This window comes from Passer montanus, unplaced genomic scaffold, assembly GCF_014805655.1.
Source record: "Passer montanus isolate IOZ18808 unplaced genomic scaffold, ASM1480565v1 scaffold121, whole genome shotgun sequence".
Lineage (NCBI taxonomy): Eukaryota > Metazoa > Chordata > Aves > Passeriformes > Passeridae > Passer > Passer montanus.
The window spans coordinates 93977-116792 of NW_024358834.1; the positions used below are offsets into that span (position 1 = coordinate 93977).

Sequence of the window (22816 nt, forward strand, 5' to 3'; positions counted from 1 at the left end):
TGCTGTGGCTTTTACTCTGTGGCCCGTGCCCAGCGCAGCCCTGGCTCTTTGGAGCTGGGCTGGGGATGTGCTCCAGCTGTGTGGAGGGCTGATCCTTTGGGTTGTGCCTTCCTGGCACTCCCCCCACCCAGGGACAGCAAGAGGTCTCCTTGCTTTCTCTTGATTTCTGTACTTTGATTTTGTGTTGGGAACTGCCCTAGTTTTAAAATGCCTAAATTTGTGTGTCTCTGGTGGACCCTCATGGTGACTAAAATCAGTATTCCAGAGCTGTGTCTGTGCTGCTTTTCCCTGCTGAGCAAGAACGCTGCCAGAAAAAAAAAACAAAACAAAAAAAACCAAAACAACAACCAGCTCCTTATTTTACATTTTATTTATTTTCTTTTTTTTCCTTTTTTTCCTCTTTTTTTATTTTTTTTTCTCAGGGAATAACTAAAAGCTACAGAGGCCATAAAGGATGTAGCTCATTTTATGGGCTTCACTATTGGTGCTCTAAAACAATTTTTTTTCCAGAAAAACTTTTTTTTCAAAAATCAGCATGTAAACAAGAAGCCACTTCAGCCTCACAGGCCACGCTGCTGTGATTTCCTCCCTGCTGTCTCGCTCACCAGCCGCCAGGAGTGGGCTGAGGAGGTGTCCTCCTCTGCACTTCCACACTGAGGGTACACCACAAAGCACAGCTTCTGCCCCCAGCACGTCAGGGACTCTGCAAGGAGCAAATCACCAGCGTTACTGGGTGGTTAGTGGGGTCTTCTACACAAAAATGTGATGCTGGAGCCACGTGGGAAGGATCTGCCCAGCCCTGAGTGCCCCCTCCCACCCTTCTCTCTCCAGCTCAGTCAGCCAAGTGTTCCTGAAGCAGGGCAAGTGAAGGTGGGACAGCTTTAGGGACATCTTTCCCCAGCCCCTCACAGAGCTGCCAGTGCTGCCTTGGCAGGCTGAGGGGATGGGATGGCATCCATGGGATGGGGGCATGGCATGGCACAGCATGGCATGGCTGCCCTCCTGGCACTGTGTCAGCCCAGCTGCAGTGACCACTGGCCATGGGGAGCTGCTGGCAGTGGAGCCAAGTGCAGCTGGCAGAAACCCTCCAGTGAGAGCAGAGGGCTGCAGTGTCCTGTTTGAAATTCCTCACCTTGGAGCAAAGTGATTAAAACCAAGCACAACCAAAACACAGAAGACAGAATTTAAGCAGGGAGGGCAGGGAGGCAGACAGTGCTGGCTTACCTATTAGCCTATTTACACACTTTGGTTTATTTCTCCAGTAGACTCCAAGGAAAAACACTGGCACTCCAGTTAAAATGATAATGAGTCCAACCCCACAGACGATGGGCTCGGAGTACAGGCTGAAGACCAGCAGAAAGGCCCAGAACGCCAGGTAGGTGATGGGGATGAGGAGGTTCACCTACCAGGAGAGAGCAGAGCAGAGCAGGACTGTGCAGAGCAGTGGCTGTGGGGTGGGGGGCTGCAGGCAGGGCAGGCTCCAGGCCCCCCAGGCTGTGTCCCCTTCCCTCCACCACCGTTCTCCCCTCTGCATATCCCAACAAGTTCACAAGAGACCTGCCTGGGACATGGTCTGGGAGGTGTCCCCATCCCACCCTTTGCACGACTATTACAACCCAGAAATGTAGCTGTAACAGTGTCACCTTGATAGGTCTGAAGATTTTGGGTTTCTTCCAGCGTAAAACAATCAGGCCTATAATGGTCACTCCATAGCAGAGGTAGTTAATGAACGACACGTAGTTGATGAGCGTGTATGTGTCTCCAACCAGCATGATGATGAGCGTGGCCAGACACTGCAAAGAGAGGAAGCACAGCCTTCTTCAGCTGTTACTGGAAAAGGCAGCTTAAAAGCAGCAAAACCAAGCAGAAATCCCATTAAAGCATTAAAAAATCCCTTTGTTTGTGGCACCTGCTGAGCGTGTGCTGCTTCCTGGGGCTCTGTTCCTTACCCCAGGGCTGTGCCACCAGGGCTGGGGCTAAATGGGTATTTGGGATGATTTGGGCCATGCTGAAGCCAGAGGCTAGAGGGTCTGTTTAAAAACACCCTGGGGTGCTGGCACAGGTGTCTCTGCTGCCCATGAGTAGGCAGGCAGGGCTGGGAAGGCTGGCAAACCTCCCACTCCACCTTTTTCTGCGAAGTGTCTTAAAAGCTGTTGAACCTTGTGGTGAGGACTCCAGGTGAAAGGGTTTCTTAGACTTTACATGTTGTGTTTCAGGCACTGTGCTGTTGCAGGTGCTCTGTATATTATAAAGAATTAGAGGTTTGCCCTTTCTCTTGCTGCCTCATGTCACAGCTGATCAGCATCATCAATCTTATGAGCAGTACTAATGTTTGGAAACTGGCAGATGGATGGTGGACATTTCCTTGCTTTTGCTTGCTTTTTTGAACTCTATGTCTGCCCAATGCTGATAGGGAATTGATTTTCACCTTTTTTGCTTTTATATTCTCTCTATATTCTGTACACATACATTTGTAGTGCTTTATATTATATACACTATTATAGTATTGATAGCTAGCTTTTTACCTACTCTATTAGACAGAAAGACAAAATAAATTCCCCAGTGGCTCCAAGCTGGGGGTCCAAGTTTAGATTTTCTGGAAAGCCAAGGTTAAAACCAACTCTCTGAGACACATTTTCATTAACAAAGTTTAGGTCCTATCTAATTGGGGGGGAGATTCAGAAAGGGTTGACCTGAGGGGGATTGCCTCATCATTTATGGGGTTTCTTGTCAGTTATGCTAATTTGCTAAACATATGGAAATTGTATGCACTTGATGTTATGTGTGCATCTTCGTCGCCTTCAACCGAGTGAGTTGTGCACCTGAGGGTCCTTGTGAAGGTAACTCCTTTTCAGCACCTGTGTCTAGCTTGTGATTTTGGGACCAGCAAAAAGGCACCAATACTGTAAGCCCAGGAGAGCTGATTTGGGGGCCAGGGCACTGCTCCTCGAGCCCCCCACCCACTCTTGGCTACCACAGGGGCTGAGCACTCACCTGCACAAAATACCAGCCCAGTGAACACTGGGGCCCAGAGCCTCAGGGAAACTAAATATCCAGATCCTTCCAGAGAGTGCTCAAGATTTGGTTTGTGTTGATCCAGACTCCCTTTGTGCTTCTGTCTCTTTTTTCTCAATTAGCTCTTTCCATAGTAAATTCCTCCCAGGAGGGAAGGTTTCTGCACCTCCAGCAAAGGAACTGAGCACCACCACAGCCACACACCCTGTTGGTCCCTCTGTTCCCCTGTTCAAAGCCTTGCAGGCTTGGCAGGGGGATTTCAACACCTTGAACTGTCTGACCACAAAATGGATTTAAAATTGGGCACTGTCTCATATCTGACTGTCATACAACACAGACTCTGCTCTCCCCTGCAGTGTCACTGTGTGCACTGTGTCACTGTGTGCAACTCCCTGCTGCCACTGAGGGCTTTGCAGTGATGGCACTTGAGTGGCAAGATCCATGTGTGGGTGACCCTGATGTGTCAGATCCACTCACAGTGTGGGTGCCATCCCCCCGTGGCTGAAGGGGGGTGCTGCCACTCCCCACCATCCTGCAGAAAATGCTGCTAGAAAATAGTTATTTCTGAACAAATAGATACTAATAGTAGAGTGTAGGCAGCTACAACGGCAAACAGGGCCACAATTTAGGCAAGCCTAATTAATACATCAGGTTCCTTGTCTCTTCCATTGAATCACACCTAGCTGAATCTTCCATCGAATCACTCCCCACAATCCTATAAAAAAACTGCAGTCCAAGTGTTACATTTAGCTTGGCCCCTTGATTTTTGGAACTAAAATAGTAAATCAGTGAAAATAAAGGTCTCATTGGTAGTGTTGAAATAGGCATTCTTGATGTACAAAAAAACTGCTCTCCATGCAGAGAGCTAGATATGATTCCATGGAAGAGACAAGGAACCTTATGTATTAATTTGGTTTTGCCTAAATTGTGACCCTGTTTGCTGTTGTAGCTGCTTACACTACACTATTAGTAGCCTTCTATTTGTTAAGAAATAACTATTTCCTAGCAGCATTTGGAGTGCACTGAGCTGCATTAAAACACCTTCAAACGATGAATTAATGTGCCATGTTGGTTCTGTGATTTGCACTGTGGTTCAAGGGGGTTGGCATGGCATGGATCAGCCAACCCCACAGGCAGCCTGCTCTTGTTGGGGCTGCTCCACAGAGAAACAGCCCCTGACACTCAGCTGTTGTTTCAGCTGGTGTATTTTTAAGGACAAAGGAGCTCTGCCCCTGCAGAACACAGGATCCCATCCCATGATGTCTGCCCAGGGCAGTTTACCTCAAACCTTCAATGGGCAATACACAAGATGTTTGTGATGGGGCACTAAGCCCCAGGAATGCCATAAAACCTCAACAAAATGCATATTTTATCATAAAAGCAGAATGAGCTTTTATGGTGGAAAAAAAAATCTTATTTGGTGAAATAATGGGTGTATTGTGCCAGAATTGCTGTTAGAGCCAGGAGACATGTAAACATGCATCTTTCTAGAGTATCTGGGGTCAAACCCTCGTGGTTTTGATATCAGTGGCAAATCTGCAGTTGGCAGCTGTTGATGCAGCCAAGATTTCAAGGAAATGGCCTTTGGGGAATTCCTTTGCTTGGGCCCTGTGGCCATGGACAGCAGCAGCACAAATAATTTTTCTCTTTGTCATTTTCTATGCCCCTGTAAAACCCTTCACGCATTCCAGCTGCACTATCAATAAAAGCATACAAATCTGTTTTGAATAATAACTTCCCTAAGTCATTAGTTTCGTGGAAATTTGTACTGTCTGAAAAGTGAGGGGAATCTTTTTCCCATGGGAGCACAGCAGGAACTGGATCCCCAGCACTCCTCACAGCTGGCCCCTTGGTGTCTGGGCTTTGCAGGTGACCTCTTGTCTGCCTGGTGTGCCATTCAGCAGATTCCCTACAATAATCATTGTCACTACTTCATTTTTTGTCCTGTGGAAAAAAATACCTGTGGCCCTCAGAGAACTGCCTGGCTACCCCTCACAATGTGTCTTGGTTGTTGAAAGTAATTTTTGGAGCACTTTGTCCTTTTCCTGGGCTCCCCATATCTCTGGCTGTGGTGCCAGGACCTAAAGCTGCCTTGCTGGAGTGGGATCAGTGACCATGGAGGTTTCCAGATTCTGGTGGGAAGCAGGCAACGTTGGTCTAAGGAACCTGTCTTTTCTTAAATGAAGTGTCTCTGTTTCAAAAGCCAGTCCCTGTCTCTTGCTGCAGAACAAGAATTAATGAGCTTACACTGCAACTCAGGTTATGAGGGAAACCCTTCAGGTGCCGAGGGGAGCGAGAGGAGGAGGAGGAGGAGTTATTTCTGAGGCTGAAGGCTCTGGGGCAGATGGAGCTGCTCAGCTGGCACCTGCCAGCTGCCATTCAGGGTGACCCACTGATTCAGGGGTAAAGCCACCTCTCAAGAGTTTTTCCAGCTCCTCTCAGGGGTTTGGTGTTTCTAAAAGCAGGTTGCATGGTGACAGAGCAGGGGCAGTAACTTACACAGATGAGAAGGGCAGGGATGGGAGTGCAGTTCTTGACATGGATCATGGCCAGCAAACTTGGCAAGTGGCCTTCCCGAGCACCAGAGAAACACAGCCTGGAAATAAGAAGGGTAATGATGAATCCACTGGGTGTGCAACAGCCTCTCCAGTCCCTAGCCACACAACACCTCTTATCTCAACCACTGCTCTGGTTTTCTCATGGAAAGGAGCTGTGGCTGCAGAGACAGCAGCTGTGTCCCTGGGGAAGGGTATTTAAACTAAACCCTGCAGGGTACAAGGCCTTTAACAGCTAATGTCACCTGGGAACAGACCTGCTCTGAGATGCCAGAATACCTCCAAGGACTATCTGCTGGCCAGAGCTGTCTCTTTACCCAGTGAGGGGTGAATGCTCTGAAGGTTGTGTGGGTATTTACAGTGTCAAAAGGGGTTTGGATAAGGTTTAACATGCCTTAGTTTTCACTTTTTAGTGTATAGCCTGTTACATATGCACTCCAATTTGTTGCATTTCATCATACCCATGAAATGGTTGGGAAAAATAATTTTCCCAAGGTACTTCAGCTGTTTTCTCAAAAAACTTTGTAACTTCTAAATTAAATTAAGACAGGTCAGTTATTATAAACAGACTTTATTGGTTACACTCTTACAGACTTTACAGATTCTGGCCCAAATATCAGCAGTATGCATGCAAAGCATCTTGCTTGAAAGGTGATTTTCCAGCATTAAAATGCCTGTAACTGAGTACAGCACCAGGCCCTAAAACTCCTCCTTGAGCAAAGCACAGTTTAGCTGTGAGCTACTGGAACTTTATTGACATAAAATTACTTTGGTTCCATGCCAAAGCTGTGTTTGGCTCTTTCTGTGAATTATTCCACATCTGCAAACACTTTCAATAACTCATGAGGGTTAATTTGCAAGAAATTTCATGATTCAATATTACATTTGCTGATTTGAAACAGAATAATTCACAACTGATTGTATCCAACACACCCAACAACAAACTCATGCTCTACAACATCCAAAATGTCTAGCTAGCATTTCTCTAGCAAATGCAATTAAAACAGCCCCTCCCCAAATCAGATAATGTTCATAAAATTGTACTCCATCTAACCTTGATGAGGTAAAAAGGTATCCATTTATTCCTCCAAATGTAGATAGGGCCACTGAGACTGGCATAACCCAGGAAAAATAGCCCAGTAACTTTTCACCAAATGTCTAAAGCAACAGAAGGCAGAGAAACTGAAACACACTGCAAAGCAGAGCACTGAAATCAAAGTGTGTTTGACACATCCAGGGAATGGTTTTACTTACTACCGCCACAGCGTTGGAGGACAAGAGCTCTTGGGGAGACATGGCAGTGAAATATGCAATGTTGGTGAACGTGTACACAAATGTCACCAATGGGATGGATATGAATATGGCACGAGGCAGGTTCCTAGTAAAAGAATGAGGAGGGTAGATAAGAAATTACAGTCATGCACAGCGAGACCACGACGACGGTGTGGGGCCTGGGGCAGTCATGCATTTGGGTGGTTCCTTGGTGTTTTCTGAGGGAAGCAGAGCTTCCCCCAGCTCTCTGACCACTGCAGGTTAGGGAAGGCCACAATGGAATGCTGTGTCTGCAGGGAGCTCCAGGGGACAGATACAGGAGCTTCCTTGGGGCTCTTGACTGGGACTGGCACAGAGCGGTACTGAAAAATCCCCAAAAGCCCTGGGGACAGCACCCTGGGGAATAAAATGTCTTGCTTTGCTTTACCTTCACCTGCTCTGAAAAGGAAGGGGATCCTGTTGTTCAGCTGCTGCCCTGGCCCATTGTGTGCCCTGAACCTGGTCAGGACATACAGCTTACAGTAGTACAGATGCACTTATCTCCAGCCCAGAGCCTTCCTAGAGGTGCACACCTGAGCTGGTCTGTGGCTAACAGAATGCATTTTTCTCTCAGAAAATTTGTGTCAGATTTGGGAATAAAGTTTTTAGAAAGCATGTTTAACCTTGTGATTTGTGAATTTGAATAGATTTAGTAAGAAGTAGTTTTGTTTGTCCAATTTTTTTAATACTTTAATTTCTCCACTAAGGCTGCAACAATAATAATAATAAAAAAAAGCCCATTTGCTCCATTCTCTCTTTATTTCTCAACTAAGGCCATATTTACCTTATTTAAATAATAACTTTTTTATTATTCAGCTTTGAAATCATGGTGGCCCATTAAAATATTGTTGTTTAATAATGACCACACTTTCTTTATTCCTGCCAAGATTTCTGGACACACACTTTGCCACTCGCTGGTGTGCAGAGATGTTCATAAGGCTGTAGCTTTAATTCCTTCCCATCCAAGCTGTAACTGCTTACATTTCTTGTTGTTTAATTGCTGTGTGCACTGGATGCTCAGAAGTAACTAATGCTCCAAGAGCTGCTCCTGACATTTGCCATTCCACTTTATTAACTCAGAAATGCTGAAACATTTAAGCTTTGCTGAACTAAAATTCCCTTTCCCTCCAGCCCTCTCAGCCTGCTTGTGATAAATCCTTTGCAAGCCCTTCCCACAGCCAGGATCAGCAGTGACCCAGGGTAAGCTGCCTTGGCAGGAGGGGCACAGAGTGCCACTTTCACTGCACAGCCAATCATCCCTTTCAGGTGTCTGTGGGAAGCTTTGGGTGAAAAAGCAAAGCAACTTCCAGGGAAATTCAACTTTTTTAAGACAAAGAAGATTCTTGCTGCAGATATTTGTGTGGCACCTCACCCATGGTTAATTTTCTCCTATGGAAGGTTGAGTACGATTGAATAGTGACATAAAGATACTGCCTTGTCTGTGGGGTGCTTCCATTCAGTTCACACCTAATTCCAGTGTTTCTGTAACGTGCCTGCTATCTGTTCTGAACAAAACTCTCTCTCCTTTAGAAGGACCAGTCCCACGGACACGGAATGCCATTGCAGCCCCTTATGAAATGAGCAGTGCTACCAGACAGCTCCAAAGTCCTAGCCCTCCAGGGAGAGCATCAAGGAGTGGATACTTGCCTGCGGGGATCAACCAGCTCGTCTCCTTTAGAAGGACCAGTCCCAGGGACATGGAATGCATTGCAGCCCCTTATGAAATGAGCAATGCTACCAGACAGCTCCAAAGTCTGAGCCCTCCAGGGAGAGCATCAAGGAGTGGATACTTGCCTGCGGGGATCAACCAGCTCCTCTGTGACATAGTTCAAGAAGTTCCATCCACTGAATGCAAAGGACCCTTGAAGAAAAGCTAATGCTAAATGTCCCACAGATGGAGTCATCCAAAATCTGAATGCATTGCTTGGTGTCAACTCTTTGTAGTTTCCTGCATAGAGAGTGCAAGCCAGATGTTAGGTCACACCTACCTACCTCACAGGCTTCAAAATAGGTAAGATTTTGCTTTTTATTCTTTATTAGAACTGAGACTTCATGCTGTTCCTGCCACCATGGGCTGACACAGCAGCTGCAGTGCTTTCTGCAGGACAGGGTCCTGGTCAGGCAGTTCAGGCTCCCCTGGCACCCTCCACCACATCTGTGCCACAGCAGCTCATGAGACCCTTTGGCAACCTGCACTGGCTGAGGGTGGATCCTTGGCAGTGCAAATTCCTACCTGCCCTTAATGCCAATCTCTTTTACAAGAGTTTGGTGTTGTTTAGTAGATATCCTTGAAAATAAAACGTCTATGTGTCTGAAAGATTTGTCAAGACTGTTGGACTAGCACCACTAGGAAAACAAGTTTTCTGTTCTCTGTAAATGTCACATTTCTTCGTCCTTTATATAACTCATCATATACATGATAAAAATATTACAAGTCTTTTGTACTTTTGGCTTTCCAATGAATGGTGAATCAGCGAGACATTTTTCACCTATCTTTAATCTTATAAATGACTTTTTGTAGGAAATTGGACTAGTGCCTGAAATGAAGCAGGTATCTTCCTGCCCTAGGCAAGGTATTGCTTATTCCTTTTACATCCAGAGCACTTCAAATTCAAGGAATGCACAACAGATTAAAAATGTTAAGTAACTATTCCAAAGAGAAAAGAAGTTTTCTGCTCTCTGTAAATGTCACATTTCTTTGTTCTTTATTTGACTCATCACATACATGATAAAAATATTATAAGTCTTTTGTACTTTTGGCTTTCCAATGACTGGTGAATCAGTGAGACATTTTTCACCTATCTTTAATCTTATAAGTGATTTTTTTTTAGGAAATTGGACTAGTGCCTGAAATGAAGCAGGTATCTTCCTGCCCTAGGCAAGGTATTGCTTATTCCTTTTACATCCAGAGCACTTCAAATTCAAGGAATGCACAACAGATTAAAAATGTTAAGTAACTATTCCAAAACGTTGTGAGCTGCTCTCCTTTATTCTGTCAAAAACCTACAAGGGGGACTGGAAAGGGACTTTTTTAGGGGGATACAGCTGATTTCTCCCTTGTGTCATACTTCCCCAGCTGTGTCAGTGTGCAGTCCCACAGCCTGGCAAAACCCAGCACACCTTCAGGTCAGTTTGTAAGGAGGAAACATTGCAGTGAGGAGAAAAAATCAAGTCTATCAACAGCACCATAGCAATGTTAGAGCTGTCTCACAGAGTACCTTTAAAGATCTGTATGAAGCCCACAATAATGATTAGGGTCAGGGCTAGGAGTTTTCCTGCTGTGAATATATCCTGAATGCGCGTCGCCCATCGCACGCTGGAGCTGTTCACCCACGTCAGGAGGACTGCAGAGCAAAAGACTGAATTCAGTGAAATGAAATTATGTTTATCTAAGAACATACAGACAAAGTAGTGACAAACACACTCATGTTCCTGCAGGGAGCTCTAGCGTGGCTAGTAATGAGGGTGAGGAGGAGCATTGCCTTTCCCAAGCTGCAGGGCACCCTGGCAGTGACCAGCCCTGTGGGTGCTGCCAGAGGGGCTCTCCCCAGCTCAGTAACTGTGCCTGAGCCGTGCCCAGCGTGCCAGGATCATTGGCTACTCACAGGAACAGGGAAAGTGTTCAGCCCTGCAGCTCAGGTTTGCTTCTGCCAGCCCCAGCAGTGGCTGCTGCAGAGCTGGCTGCACGCTGCCTGCTGCACCCTCACCTGTGTGATGTGAGAGAAGATGGGAAGAGCTCAAAGGTCACCTGTGCCAGGTGCCCATGGTTCTGCAGCACTGCCCATCCCACATGCTCACCTGGCACCGCTTTCCCTGCACCCACAGGGGTTTGGGTGCCTTTGTGGCTCCCTCCAGGCACTGCAGTTGCTGTGGGCACATGGAAAGGGACAGAATTGCCCCATCCTGTCACAGTGCCTCTCCTGGGAGCTCCCCACTGGCCTTTGGAGCTGGGGCCCTGACCCCAGCCTGGCTGCAGTGGCCCCTCCAATGGTCCCTTGTAAAACCAGGGCAAGATTTGTGTGTGTGCAAGAGGCAAATACTTACGTAAACACACCATGGAGAGGATCCTGGAGGCATTGTAGGGGGGAATACAGTTAGGGAAGACAGGCTGCAGGACATAGTTTGAGAAGGTCAGTGCAATGACAGCCAGACTAGTTGGGTACATGATAAGCACCGCACTCCACAGCAGCAGAAACCTGGAAAGACAAGGAAAAGCACAAGAGAGCAGTGCTGGTGCTGTGCTGGAGGAGGGCACACACAGCCAGCTGTGCACAAGGTGTCAGGGCTGAGCACCTCCATCCTGGTCACACACACCAGAGTGACTCCCCTCAGCCCTTCTTCCATGTTTACAGCAAAATCTGTATTTTAAATGAAACCTTGTAAAGCAAAGCATGGTTTAGGAACGTGTGGAAGAGCGAGGATTATGACCAGCAGGCATGTTTTGGTTTAACTCTGTGTCTAGAAAGGAGCTCTGCTGCTCCTGGGCTGACATGTCACCACAGCAGACAGTAGTCCCCACACTGAGGGCACCTCTGAAGGGTTTTGCCTGCAGCCATAGGCAGCAGCTGTACTTTTGGGGCTGCTACCAGCTCCCTGCTGGTCACTGGGGGCTTTCTTGTCACCACTGGTGTTGGCTCTGTGACCCAGGCCAGGGCAGATGTGCTGCAGTATTTTGTGATGGGTCTCACAGCTGGGCTGGCTGCCTGCCTCCAGCTGTGGCTTAAGGTGATTGCACCCAACAAGGTATTGTGCAAATATAAAGTGTGAGATATTTTGGTTTTTCATTCTGTTCAAAGAGAAAAAAAAAAAAGCTAAAAAGGCAGCAGTGGATGAGGTAAGTATTTAAAAATATTTGAAATATTATTATTTCTATAGTGAGTAGTCATTGCAGACAGTGAAGTTTTTCTTGCCATGCATATGCACACACAGACACACACAGTTCACATGCATGCACAAATATAATATGCAGGGATGCATGACACAAACGAGGATTTGAAATGATATTTCCAAATATGACAGTACAATTTCTATATCACATGGGTAGCTCTTTAGGGGCTGCACCCGCCCAGGGTGCTCCCTGCTTCCAGCCCTGAAATGTGGCACAGCTGAGGGAGCCTCTCTCTGTGCCATCAGCCTGGAGGGAGTGCTGCTGGCTGGGTGCTCCTCAGCTGAGGTGGAGAATGTCTCTCAGTCCCATCCTTCACTTTGCCTTCCTGTTCCTGAGAAGGATGGGGCAATTAATTAACAGTTAATTTGGTAACCAGACCAATGTAAGAGCTGGGTACCTTCCCAGCTGCCACTGTAGTTTTTTACAATAAACTCAACAGTTTTTTACTTTCTCTTTATTTTGTTGTGTGAATCAGTTTTTGGTTTTTTACCCCACTCAATTTCTAAAGTTTTTCATCGTGGTTCAGAGCAGTTTTCTCCAGTGATTGCTTTGTGCTATTTGGTGTTGTTGATGATGTACCCAGCTTGGGACAGCTCTGCAGATCCTGCTTGCTGAGTTAACTCAGCTGGTCCACACTGAAGAATAAACAGGACCCAAAGACTACAATAACAATTAGCTGAATATGATTAGGATACTGATGGTGCTGCCTGGGCTCAAGCTGTTTTGTGTGGCTGTTGACTGGCAGGGCCCAGGCAGAGGCTACCAGTTTTTCCCTGTCATGTTTATCTTCACCCATACAAATTTTATACAAATTTTTAGCCTATACATGTAGGCTGAGAATTGTGTAAAATATTCAGTGGGGGGAATAACTCTGAACATACTATTTCAGGCAAAATTGGCCCTTGTTTCTGTGCTGTAATATGGAGTGTAATGTAGCTGGTATTGGGAAGAGCATGGTTTAGAAGGGAATGGATTAATGACAGTCATGGAATTGAAATGCAGGATTGATAACACAAATTAAAGCAAATGCATTATTTAGCAGAGGGGGGACAAAATTGCACTGTCAAAGGTGAAGCTCAAAAGAGAGATGGCAGCAAAACAAGAAGGAAGCTTTGCCTAAGGTGTAGGCCCACTTTTATGGTGTTTCTATAGGTAAGTTTTAATCAAAACCTATTTCTGAGGAAAAGATCACCACGCTGGTGACTGAGATCACATCCCATCCCCAGACAAGCAGCTGTGGGGGCCAGGGGCAGTGCTGCCATGTGCTCACAGTGCCAGCAGCTGCCAGGGCAGCATGAGGACCTGGAGTTTTCCTGGGAAAATGGAGAGATGGTGGGGAGATGATGTGGGAGATGACACAGCATAACACACCTGGAATGAGGTTGGCACACCTGCGCTGGCATGTGCTCACATGAGGAACTGGAGCTGGCTGGGAATGGCTTTCCTGGGAAAATGGAGAGATGGTGGGGAGATGATGTGGGAGATGACACAGCATAACACACCTGGAATGAGGTTGGCACACCTGGAATGACTTGGTTCTTCAGAAGGGAAAGTGGCAGAATTATTGTCCTGAGGGCTGAGCTACAGCACTGGAGATGGGGATGGAGATGGAACTCCACTCTACAGCCTTTCACTGTTACTCAGTAGCTGTGATTAAAAAAATAAGAGAAGCTAAACCTTCTCTTGTTGCTGACTGAGAAGTGATCAGATCTTTTTAACAGGTTTGAGACAGCTGAATGTAAAGAAAAAAGAAGATGCAGCTCTTTGGCTGGTTTTGCTTGGTTTTGGTTGTTTGGGGTTTTTTTTTTCTGAACACTGGAGTTTGTAGGAGAAATCTGAGCTCCTGCACGTGCTGGTGGTGAAGGAGCTGGTGAAATAACCTCTGTGCCTGTATTCTAGCACTGGCTGGATGGCCTGTAAGATGCAGCTCTTTGGTTGGTTTTGCTTGGGTTTGGTTGGTTTTGATTGTTTGGGTGGGTTTTTTTTTTCTCCTGAACACTGGAGTTTGCAGGAGAAATCTGAGCTCCTGCATGTGCTGGTGGTGAAGGAGCTGGTGAAATAACCTCTGTGCCTGTATTCTAGCACTGGCTGGATGGCCTGTGCTGTGTTTGGTCGTTGAGCCTGATCCAAAGTTCACTGAAGCTAATGGCCCACAGTCCCATCAGTGTGTATATGACTGAGATCCTCTCTACTCAGAGCCCATGCCCCTGCCTTAGAAACAGCCCAGAGTGAGTGGTGCCAGCAGCTGCTCCTGGGGAGTGTGACATTCATGTGGAGTGCTACTCATCCCTGGACCAAAACGGAATTTTTTTGTAGTTACATCTGCATAGTAATTCCCTCACCTGTGGAAAGAAATAAACAACATGGTTTCATCTGGGTCCTAAATAATCTAGTGGACTTGGTGAAACTGGTTCTCAAATATCTATTTGGGATGTGCTATATTCCCGATCTCGAATTAGATGTGTTATTTGTGGATTCAAAGCAGCCTGTGAAAATACAAAATTCCAGTGTACCCTACCTGTGCATCACTAGCAAAAGAAAAGGGTTTGAAACAGGTGCTATAGTACAACTCACCTCAGTACAGTTCAGGAAAACTGAGCTGGTTTAAGCTGGAGCCAGTTAGAACACTATTAATGCCATCCTACTTACTGCCTTTGGAAAATTCAAAATTTTGCAATAACAAAAAAGAACCATAAAAGTATATTTGAAGCATGTTACACTTGCAGTTTAGAGTGGCACTTATCAAAGCTTTGGCTGCAAACTCTCCACTGATTTTGGTAAGGACACCTGCAGTCAGCAGGCTGTGCTGGTGAAGCAGCTGTGTTAGCTGCAGCATTACTGCTGAGCTTTCAGGAGGAGTTGTATTGATCAGAAGCTCTCTGGAGGGTTTTTCGTGAAGCTGGATTTATTAAGAATACCTGTTAGGCCTTTATTTATTATTTGGGGTAATGTTCTTTTTGCCCAGACTTGCAGGCCCACATGCATGCAAGGAGAGCTGTGCTCAGAGGGCTCCTGCAGCACAGGCTGTGGGCATTCCCTGCAGTTTGTGCTCACACACAAATGTTATTTAAAACCACAATAATTCCTAAATAGAGAGGAAAGCAGACTCTTTCTCTGGTAACACTGGAACCCTTCCTCACCTCTTCCTTCTCCCTTGGCCACAGGAGCTGGGCAGTGTCTCTGCTCAGGGCTGTCCCCAGCCAAGGTTTGCCACCACCACTGCTCAGCAGTGTTTCAGGCTGTCCTCGAGCTAGCCAGGGCTGCTGCTCTGCAGCCACAGCTCCTGCCAGCTCAGCAGATGGCCCTGTCCTGCCTCTGCTGTTGCATTCACCTCCTTACATCACACCTAGCCATGTGTGTGATGAACTTTTCAATAAAAAGTTATGCATCCAGCTATCAGTACTGCCAGACACAGAAGCTGGGGCATGAAGTACTCCAGTGGCTGTCACAATCAAATAGTATTTCTTTGTGCCTTGTATAGGCAGGAAAACCTGCATAGATATATATATATAAATAATAAATGGGAGGATTTTGGGAGACTGGGACAAGACAAAAGAAGTGGAGTTGCTGTGGTCTGGGTGGGTACAGCATGTGCACTTACAACAAACACCTTTTTATGAATAGACCAAAACATCCAGCTGGTCACTGGGAAAAGCAGATGCACAGGAAAGGCAGGGGCACCAAAGCTTTGTGTGCTGAGTTTGATGTACTCAGCTGTAGAAGGATTACATCAAAAGAGAGCAGCAGAGGTTTTTATCCCAGGCAGGCACAGTGCAGGCCCCTGGAAGCTCAGCCTGCCTGTGACCTGCCAGTGCTGGATGGGCACTCCCAGGTGGGAACCTGGAGGTGCTGGAGCTCCCCAAAGCTGCAGCCTTCAGGTGGTGGCTCAGAAAAGGGCAGCAGGGCAGAATCCCAGCTTGGCTTTACTGGAAAATATGACCCAAATTCCCCTTTTATGCCAAAACTGCCTGATGGTTTTTGTCTAATGCAATCCTTTGTCATAATAGTGGAACTATTTAGTTTCTTGAGAGAAGAGCTCACATCTCTACACAGGAAGGATGGGAGCACTACTTCCCTTCAGGTGACAGGTTGTGCTTTTTTGATATTGCTTGTGCATTACAAGCCTGGACACCAATTAATGCTGCCCAAGCAGAATTTCCTGCCTTGGGAGGTGAGACTGTCCCCAGGGACATGCTGGGGAGTGATCAATCAGAGGGTGTGTGGTTTGTTACAGCAGCTGCACAGCTTGGTGTTTGCAGGGATCAGGGAAGTTCTCTGAATGTGGCAGAGGGAGCTGAGGAGCAATTTAAATTCATTTTAATTAAATTACATTTAATTTTAGTTGCACTTGATTTCTAAGTAGTTTCATTTCCCCCCCTAGGAAGCACAATTCCTCTGGCTTTGTGGATCTCATGTTGCTGGCCTCCTTCACAGTGGTGTTCCAGGGATGGGACTTGTGGCAGTTTGTGGGGTTCTGTGCTCTCAGCCCCCTGTCCCAGCTTGTACACACTGCTCCTGTCAGCAGGCAGTGGCCTGGAGAGCAGGAGCTCTGCTGTGCAGCTCCTGCCCCAGGAGGGAACACACCTGAGTGGAGCTGGGATTTGGTTAGCCAAGCCAATGCTGTTGTTGCTGCTCTGTGATCTCAGTGTACTTTTCTGTGCAAAGCAGGACAGCAGTCAGAGACTCCATCCACTAAAGAAACACAGAATTCACGAACCAGCAGGAGGCAATGGCTGAAGCTTGACAAGCATCAGAAATGCACCTTGTGAGCAGGCAAGTCTGCAGTGCTGGCTGTGCCCTGTGCCTGTGTGACACTGGGCTGAGGCAGGCATGAGAGGACAGCCTTTGGGACAGGGTGACACACTGCCTGTGTTATGCCTGTTCTGATTTGTCCTTGCTCAGCAGCCAGCAAAACTGTTATAAGCTCATTTTCCATCTAACATGAGAAGGAATTCTCTGGTTTGGTGGGGGTTTTTTCCTTAGTCTTTCTCTAGTTTTCTGTACTGGTGCTTATTTTTCTTAACTAAGCCACCAGCACATGTTATGGCCTCTCTACTCACAATGAGAGAGCTGCTAAGAACATTCTGGTGCTACTCTAGTAGTCTTTGAGTACAGGCTGACAGCTTAATTTATTGTGTGGAATACATCAAAAAGCGTACAATGAAATAAAAAAGATAACCTCCTCTCACTTGTCCCTTCCTCACCTGGCCACACTACTCCCTCAGTACTATTTTCAAAGAGAAATCCTTCCCTGAGTTAGCATTCCCCCCTCTCTGTGTTTACAACTCTTGGTTATTCTGGACAGCAAGTCAAGCAGCTTTGCTTTATTTTGGGGAGTAGCTGCAGCCTGGCCTGGGATGGGTAAAGCTCCTCAGCACCAGGCACTGATCATTGATGGCTTGCACACAGGAGGATCACTCGGACACAGCATCACCCTCTTCTGCCCTGGACTTTGGGGCAGTGAGGGAAGTGAAAGGATCTGTCACCTTCTCTTGAAAAACAGCACTGGGAGGTCTGTGTAGGGACAATTTGGTATTTCTAACAGAGAACAGAAAGATTGATTTTGCTGAAGCATTTTTATTGACAAAGGTTGTCTCTTCCAAGTCCGATGGCTTTCCCACACCAAACACACGACAGAAATGTGCTTTCAAATGAGTTTATAGAGACAGGGTACTTACCCAGCTAACCCACCAAAAATCTCTGTGACATAGGAATAATCCCCTCCCGACTTGGGGATGGTGACCCCCAGCTCAGCGTAGCAGAGCGAGCCCAGGGCAGCCACGCCTCCACCGAGCACCCAGATGATGAGAGCCAGGCCCACCGAGCCCGCGTGCTCCAGAACTCCCTTCGGGGAGATGAAGATCCCAGAGCCTATGATGTTACCTGCAAGGGACAACACGTCAGCAGTCAGGACAAAGAAAGGAAATAGCTGGCTTTTATTTATTCTGAACAAGACAAACAAGCCCAGAGCCCCCACTCAAATAAAAAACTCAGCCATGCCACCCCCGTGCTCCCCTTTCAGATTTTGCATGACTGCAGTTTTTTCTGATTATGCCCTGACAGAGGTGTTGCCAGCAATGAAAAGTGGTAAATTTGTGTCCACCTCTGCTGAAGTCTCAGCTGAGGATCCATGAGTTTTCTGCCATCAACTTCCTCAGCTTGCATAACCCTCAGCTGCCATGCCCAAGCATATTACTGCAAGGAGTAAGAAGTGACTTTGTACTGAAGACTTTTCATCCACTCCTATGAGGAATTTGAACAAGTTAAGGTCCATTTCCAGGGAGTTTGGAAGGTCAAAAAATAAGAGAGTAGCATTGTCTATAACGATGGGCCCAAAGGGCGTGTTTGCCACCAAGGATGGATTTAAGATTGAGCTTGAAAAAGTAATCTCAAAGCCTGAAATATTAAAAATCCATAAAGCATTTTGTACTTCCAATACCTGTGCTGCTTAGTGATCGGCCATGAAATTTAAAGTTATAATGTGGCATGGCTAAAATATTGGACAATATGAGACAGTTGAGATGATGTGAGCTGAAGCAGTGCCGGGTGTAGAAAAGGAGTGCTGGAAACCTCCAGGTGCTCTTTTTCCATGTGGGGCCAGCGTGTGTTACATGGTGGGTGAGCAGCTGGCTCAGGGTCGGGCACAGAGGGTGGCAGTGGCCGGGGTGACACCAGGCTTGCTCAGAGTCTGAGCCTGCTGACTGTGATTGGCCATTAATTAGAAACAACCAACATGCCCCAATCACAGATGCACCTGTTGCATTCCACAGCAGCAGATAGTTATTGTTTACATTTCTTTCCTCAGGCTTCTCAGGAGAAAATCCTGGCAAAAGGATTTTTCAGAAAATATCATGGCTATGCTCATGCATATGGGGAAAGACCTTAACTGATAAAATCCCCTTAATGATCTGCTACCTGCCAGCATACATACCTGTCTACCTGCATTTTCCACAGATCAACGTGCCTGAAAACACTGCACTGCTGGGAGGAGCTGCTGGTATTCTGGGGAGCATGCTGAAGTTCAGACATAGTGTTTTTTACCAAGACATATCTGTAGGTTTCCCTTGCCTCCTTGGGATGGAGTCACATTCCTTTCTGGCCACTCCAGCACTGACCAAATGCCCAAAGACAGAATAACCCCTAAATGGGTCCACTGCCATCTCCTCCTGCTCTTGTTCACTTTAGCTCAGGTTTGCTGCTATTTTTGGCAGCAAAGAGCAGATGCAAATGCTCACCCTTCAGCAGGCTCTCAGTTTCCACCCCTATCCCTTGGGTCACCTTTCCATGTTGTCCATACACGAGGAAAGGATGCAATCCAAACACAGCCTGGCATCCCTCAAACTGGTAATGGACAAGAAACCCAACATTTCAGGGTGTCTGCAGAGCTGCTCGTGCTGCTGGCAGGGGCTGAGCTGGGCTCTCTGTACCACTCAGCTGCTGTGGGGATGGACAGACCTGCAGCAGGGTGGGGAATGGAGACACAAGCATCAGCAGCACCGTGGGAAGCAGTGTGACCTGGCCATGCTGTGATGAGCCCAGGGGAGAGAGCTGGCTCCTGGGGAGGTGTAACTGCAGGGAGCAGGTTATGGTAAGACTGCCAAAGCAGTCCTCCTCATCTGCAACTCTGAGCTGGAAACAGCCAGAACTTTCTTTGTTTAAGGAGAATACATTCTGGGTGTAACTATCTGCAGGACAAGGACCAGACAGATTTCTGGATAGTTCTTTCATACAAACATTCTACTAATTTATTTTGTAAATTAAGTAGTGAATCATATTATTAAAAAATGTAATATCCTTCATGACTGAATAAAGAATAAGGCAAAATTGCCTTCCAAAGTCATTATGGATTTCATATTACTTTGCATTCACAACATGTGCAAAATCCATATCAGTAGGAGTGGAAGTGCTACACCCCTTCTGATAACAAAATGTTCTCATGAAAATCTGCCATGAATGTGGTAAATGTGCCCAAAAAGTACCTTCACTTCACTTGGTGTAGGACATGTTTAAAAATAGGTGTGGTGGAGATACTGAAATGCTCCAGAAATTATGGTGTCAGAAACTGCCTGATGAGAAGCAGTTTTCAGGAGGTCTTGGTCAGCAGGAACTGGAGGGAATTTGGTGAGCAGCTTTAGGGGTGAGAAAATGCAATATGCACTCTTTCCCATACATACCATGGTATTTTGTCATCTCTTGTTTCTTGGTGTTTGTTGCCTTTTTTCCTCCTTTTCACAATAATATGGAATACTACGACAACCTCAGCTTTTGTTTAAAAATTATGTTACCAACCCTTATGAGTCAGAAGGCAAGCAAAATATCCTGAAATATATATATATCACTTTTGAGATCTTATCCAGTGTCATGATTATTATTATTTTTTTTTTGGGACAATGTTGAGAGCAGTTTCCACATCCTAGAAAAATAGGAAATGGGGGAGGGGAATAAAAAAGAAAAAAAAAAAAAGGAAAAAATGTCTGTGTCTTTTGTGTCTTTTTATCTCTCCAGTCAAGTAACATATCCAGCAGTGCTGGTAGTAAAATTAGTAGAATGTTTGCATGGAAGAACCATCCAGAAATCTGTCTGATCCTTGTCCTGCTCCTGCAGATAGTTGCACCCAGAAATTATTCCCCTCAAACAAAGAAAGTTCTGGCAGTTTCCTGCTCAGACAAAGCTGCAGATGGGGAGCCCAGCCTGTCCTCTGTGAGCTGCTTGCTCAGCCCAAGCAGCCCAGCTTGTGGCTCCTGGGTGGGGTGAACCCAACCCAGCTCTGCCACACGGCTGTGAAGGGGTCCAGCCTCTGCCATCAGCCATGCTCCATCTCTCACTCAGTGCAAGTGGGTCCCAAACCTGGTTTTCTGTGAAAAGAATGCCAAACCCCCCACCCTTTCAAATCTCCAGTTGTTTGTCTAATTCTGTTTAGGATCTTTTGTGACCTGGCCCTGTAGTGGGTTTCCCACACCAGTCACACACATGCAGTGTGTAGTTTTGTTCTGAGGTCAGCACCTCATGTAGAGCTAAACCATTTGGGAACTGTGGTAATGATGTGAACATTGGGACATTGGGTTTATTGGAAAATCCAGTGTTTTCATTTTGCCTTTGGCTTTTGAACTATGAGAGTGCATTTGGGGTCAGGTATGGGGTTTTGATGTCTTTTAATATAACTATGAGAACTGAAACTCATTTCTTAAACAAAAGCTGAATCCTCACCAAGACACTTCAAGAACTGCACTTTGAAGGAAAACAGTATCCCTGTGCTTGTGAGAAAATAAAGGAGCTTGGCAATACTTGGTATATTCACTTAGTATGCAAAATCCTTAGGGCATCTTTTATTCATCTGCAGCACACAATACACACAGACTATAAAAACAGTGGATCTTGCAGCCTGTTGAAAGTATCCATCAGTTCTGTAAGAATAGATTTATTATATGTAGAGACCATATTTGGTATTCCTTGGATAAAACCAAACAATTTCCTGTATAGCTAGCAAAGAAAAATATCACTCATGCCTTTTTATTGCATGCACATTTCTGTAAAGATCTGTTGTACATCTGAAATTCTGAGTGGATCAGTAATTTGTCTAAGCAGCTCTTTCCCCTTCAAAGTGAAGTATTAACAGCAAAGAAATTCTGTGCCTTTTTATTCTGTTCTGGGCACAGTGAGGTAAATCAGTTTGTGCCTAGTTGTTCAGTGAGGGATTAGAGCAGGCTGAAGAACTGAGCACGGTTCATGAGCAGAATCCTGCCAGACTGCTGCAGCAGTCACTCACATTCCATGGAGTGTCCTCAGGGGATGGCACTCCACACTCGGGGTGGGCACACAGCACCCAGTGCAGGGCTCAGGTGGGCAGGGTGATGCCCAAAGGCAGTGCTGGGTTAGCAGACACAAAGCCTGGGTGTCCTGCTGCCCTCAGCGCTGGTGTGCAGGTGCATCCCCTGGTTACTGAACCACAAGAGGAGCCAGTGAGACAGCTCAGTCACAGTATGAGCATCATCAGAGATGATATCCCAGCTGCAGAGTGGGTGTTTGACTGCTGCAGCTGTGACAGATGGTCTGAGTGTGTGTCTGGGTATATTTACTGTGAAGGGCAAGTCTGGCACCCGTTACTGGGTGTCAGTGTGTGCAAGCTGTAGAAAATGGAATTGGTTTTTTCTTTAAAGTAAATGTTGTGACCAACCTCATTCAGGTACAGCTCTCTCTTGATATATTGGTATACTGTATCCTCAACAGGCAGTTTTCATTGAGAATAGAATAACAATCAAAAACTTCTCCCATTCTCTCAGGACTCCCACATCTAGGTAGACATTGCCCAGGCCAACAGGATGACAGTCTGTGTCACTGCTTAAAAAAGTTCTCTTATCAACAAATGCTGAAGCTTTGCATCCTGCCTAGGAATTATAAATAAATATATCTTTTTCAGTAGAAAATATTGTAAAGAATTGAGAATCCTGTTTGGCAACAGCAACAAAGAAGCTTAATCAAAAGGAATTGTGCTTTGCAAACTGTTTAAATCCAAATTAAATATGAGGTGGATTATGTCAATAATGGTGACGATGTAACTCATCATGATATTTATTTATGTACGTATTTAGCAGAAATCTGCTAAATGAAGCAGCTTCTGGTGCAGCTAATTGCCAGTTAATTGGCTGCCAGGAGTTAAACACTCCCAGCTGAGGATGTTAGTGACCGGTTTTGACTGCCACTGCCCCTTTGTGAACTCAGGGCATGACACAGATACAAAACCAGTCAAGAAGTAAAATGAGCAGCTCATAATTTTGGTGCAAACTGGAAGTTCTGTGGCAGCACAGACAGTCCCAATGGCTCTGTTTATTCACAGTCAATAAACTTGCTGCTCTCTGCCCTGGCTGAGCTGGAGCTGTGGCTCAGCTCGTGCTGGGAGAGGAGGCTGCCATGCACCACACAAGTGCACATCCAATGCAAGGACTGAAGTGTCCCCTCCTGCCCCACTGAAATACAAAGACTAAATGAAATTCTGAATCAAGACAACAGGCCTAAAAAATTGCTAGGCTGTAGGGACTCGACAGAATTA

The 22816-nt window shown here is 46.1% G+C and overlaps 1 protein-coding gene across 4 annotated transcripts in view; it reads right to left on the reverse strand.

The window, feature by feature from the left end:
• Positions 1-352: 352 nt before the first annotated feature.
• Positions 353-22816, reverse strand: part of SLC7A10 (solute carrier family 7 member 10) — a 39476-nt gene continuing 17012 nt past the window's right edge. Inside the window, exons 2-11 of one of the 4 annotated variants that reach the window (XM_039698163.1) lie at positions 17448-17652; positions 10926-11077; positions 10100-10225; positions 8676-8829; positions 6825-6948; positions 6625-6728; positions 5515-5611; positions 1644-1793; positions 1225-1402; positions 353-703 (exon numbers count right to left, since the gene is read on the reverse strand). In XM_039698163.1, the coding sequence (XP_039554097.1) occupies positions 561-703; positions 1225-1402; positions 1644-1793; positions 5515-5611; positions 6625-6728; positions 6825-6948; positions 8676-8829; positions 10100-10225; positions 10926-11077; positions 17448-17652 (1433 nt within the window). In that variant the 3' untranslated portion in view covers positions 353-560. Of the gene's footprint in view, positions 704-1224; positions 1794-5514; positions 5612-6624; positions 6729-6824; positions 6949-8675; positions 8830-10099; positions 10226-10925; positions 11078-17447; positions 17653-22816 lie in introns of all 4 variants that reach the window. The other 3 variants (XM_039698162.1, XM_039698165.1, XM_039698164.1) reach the window with 3 other exon arrangements.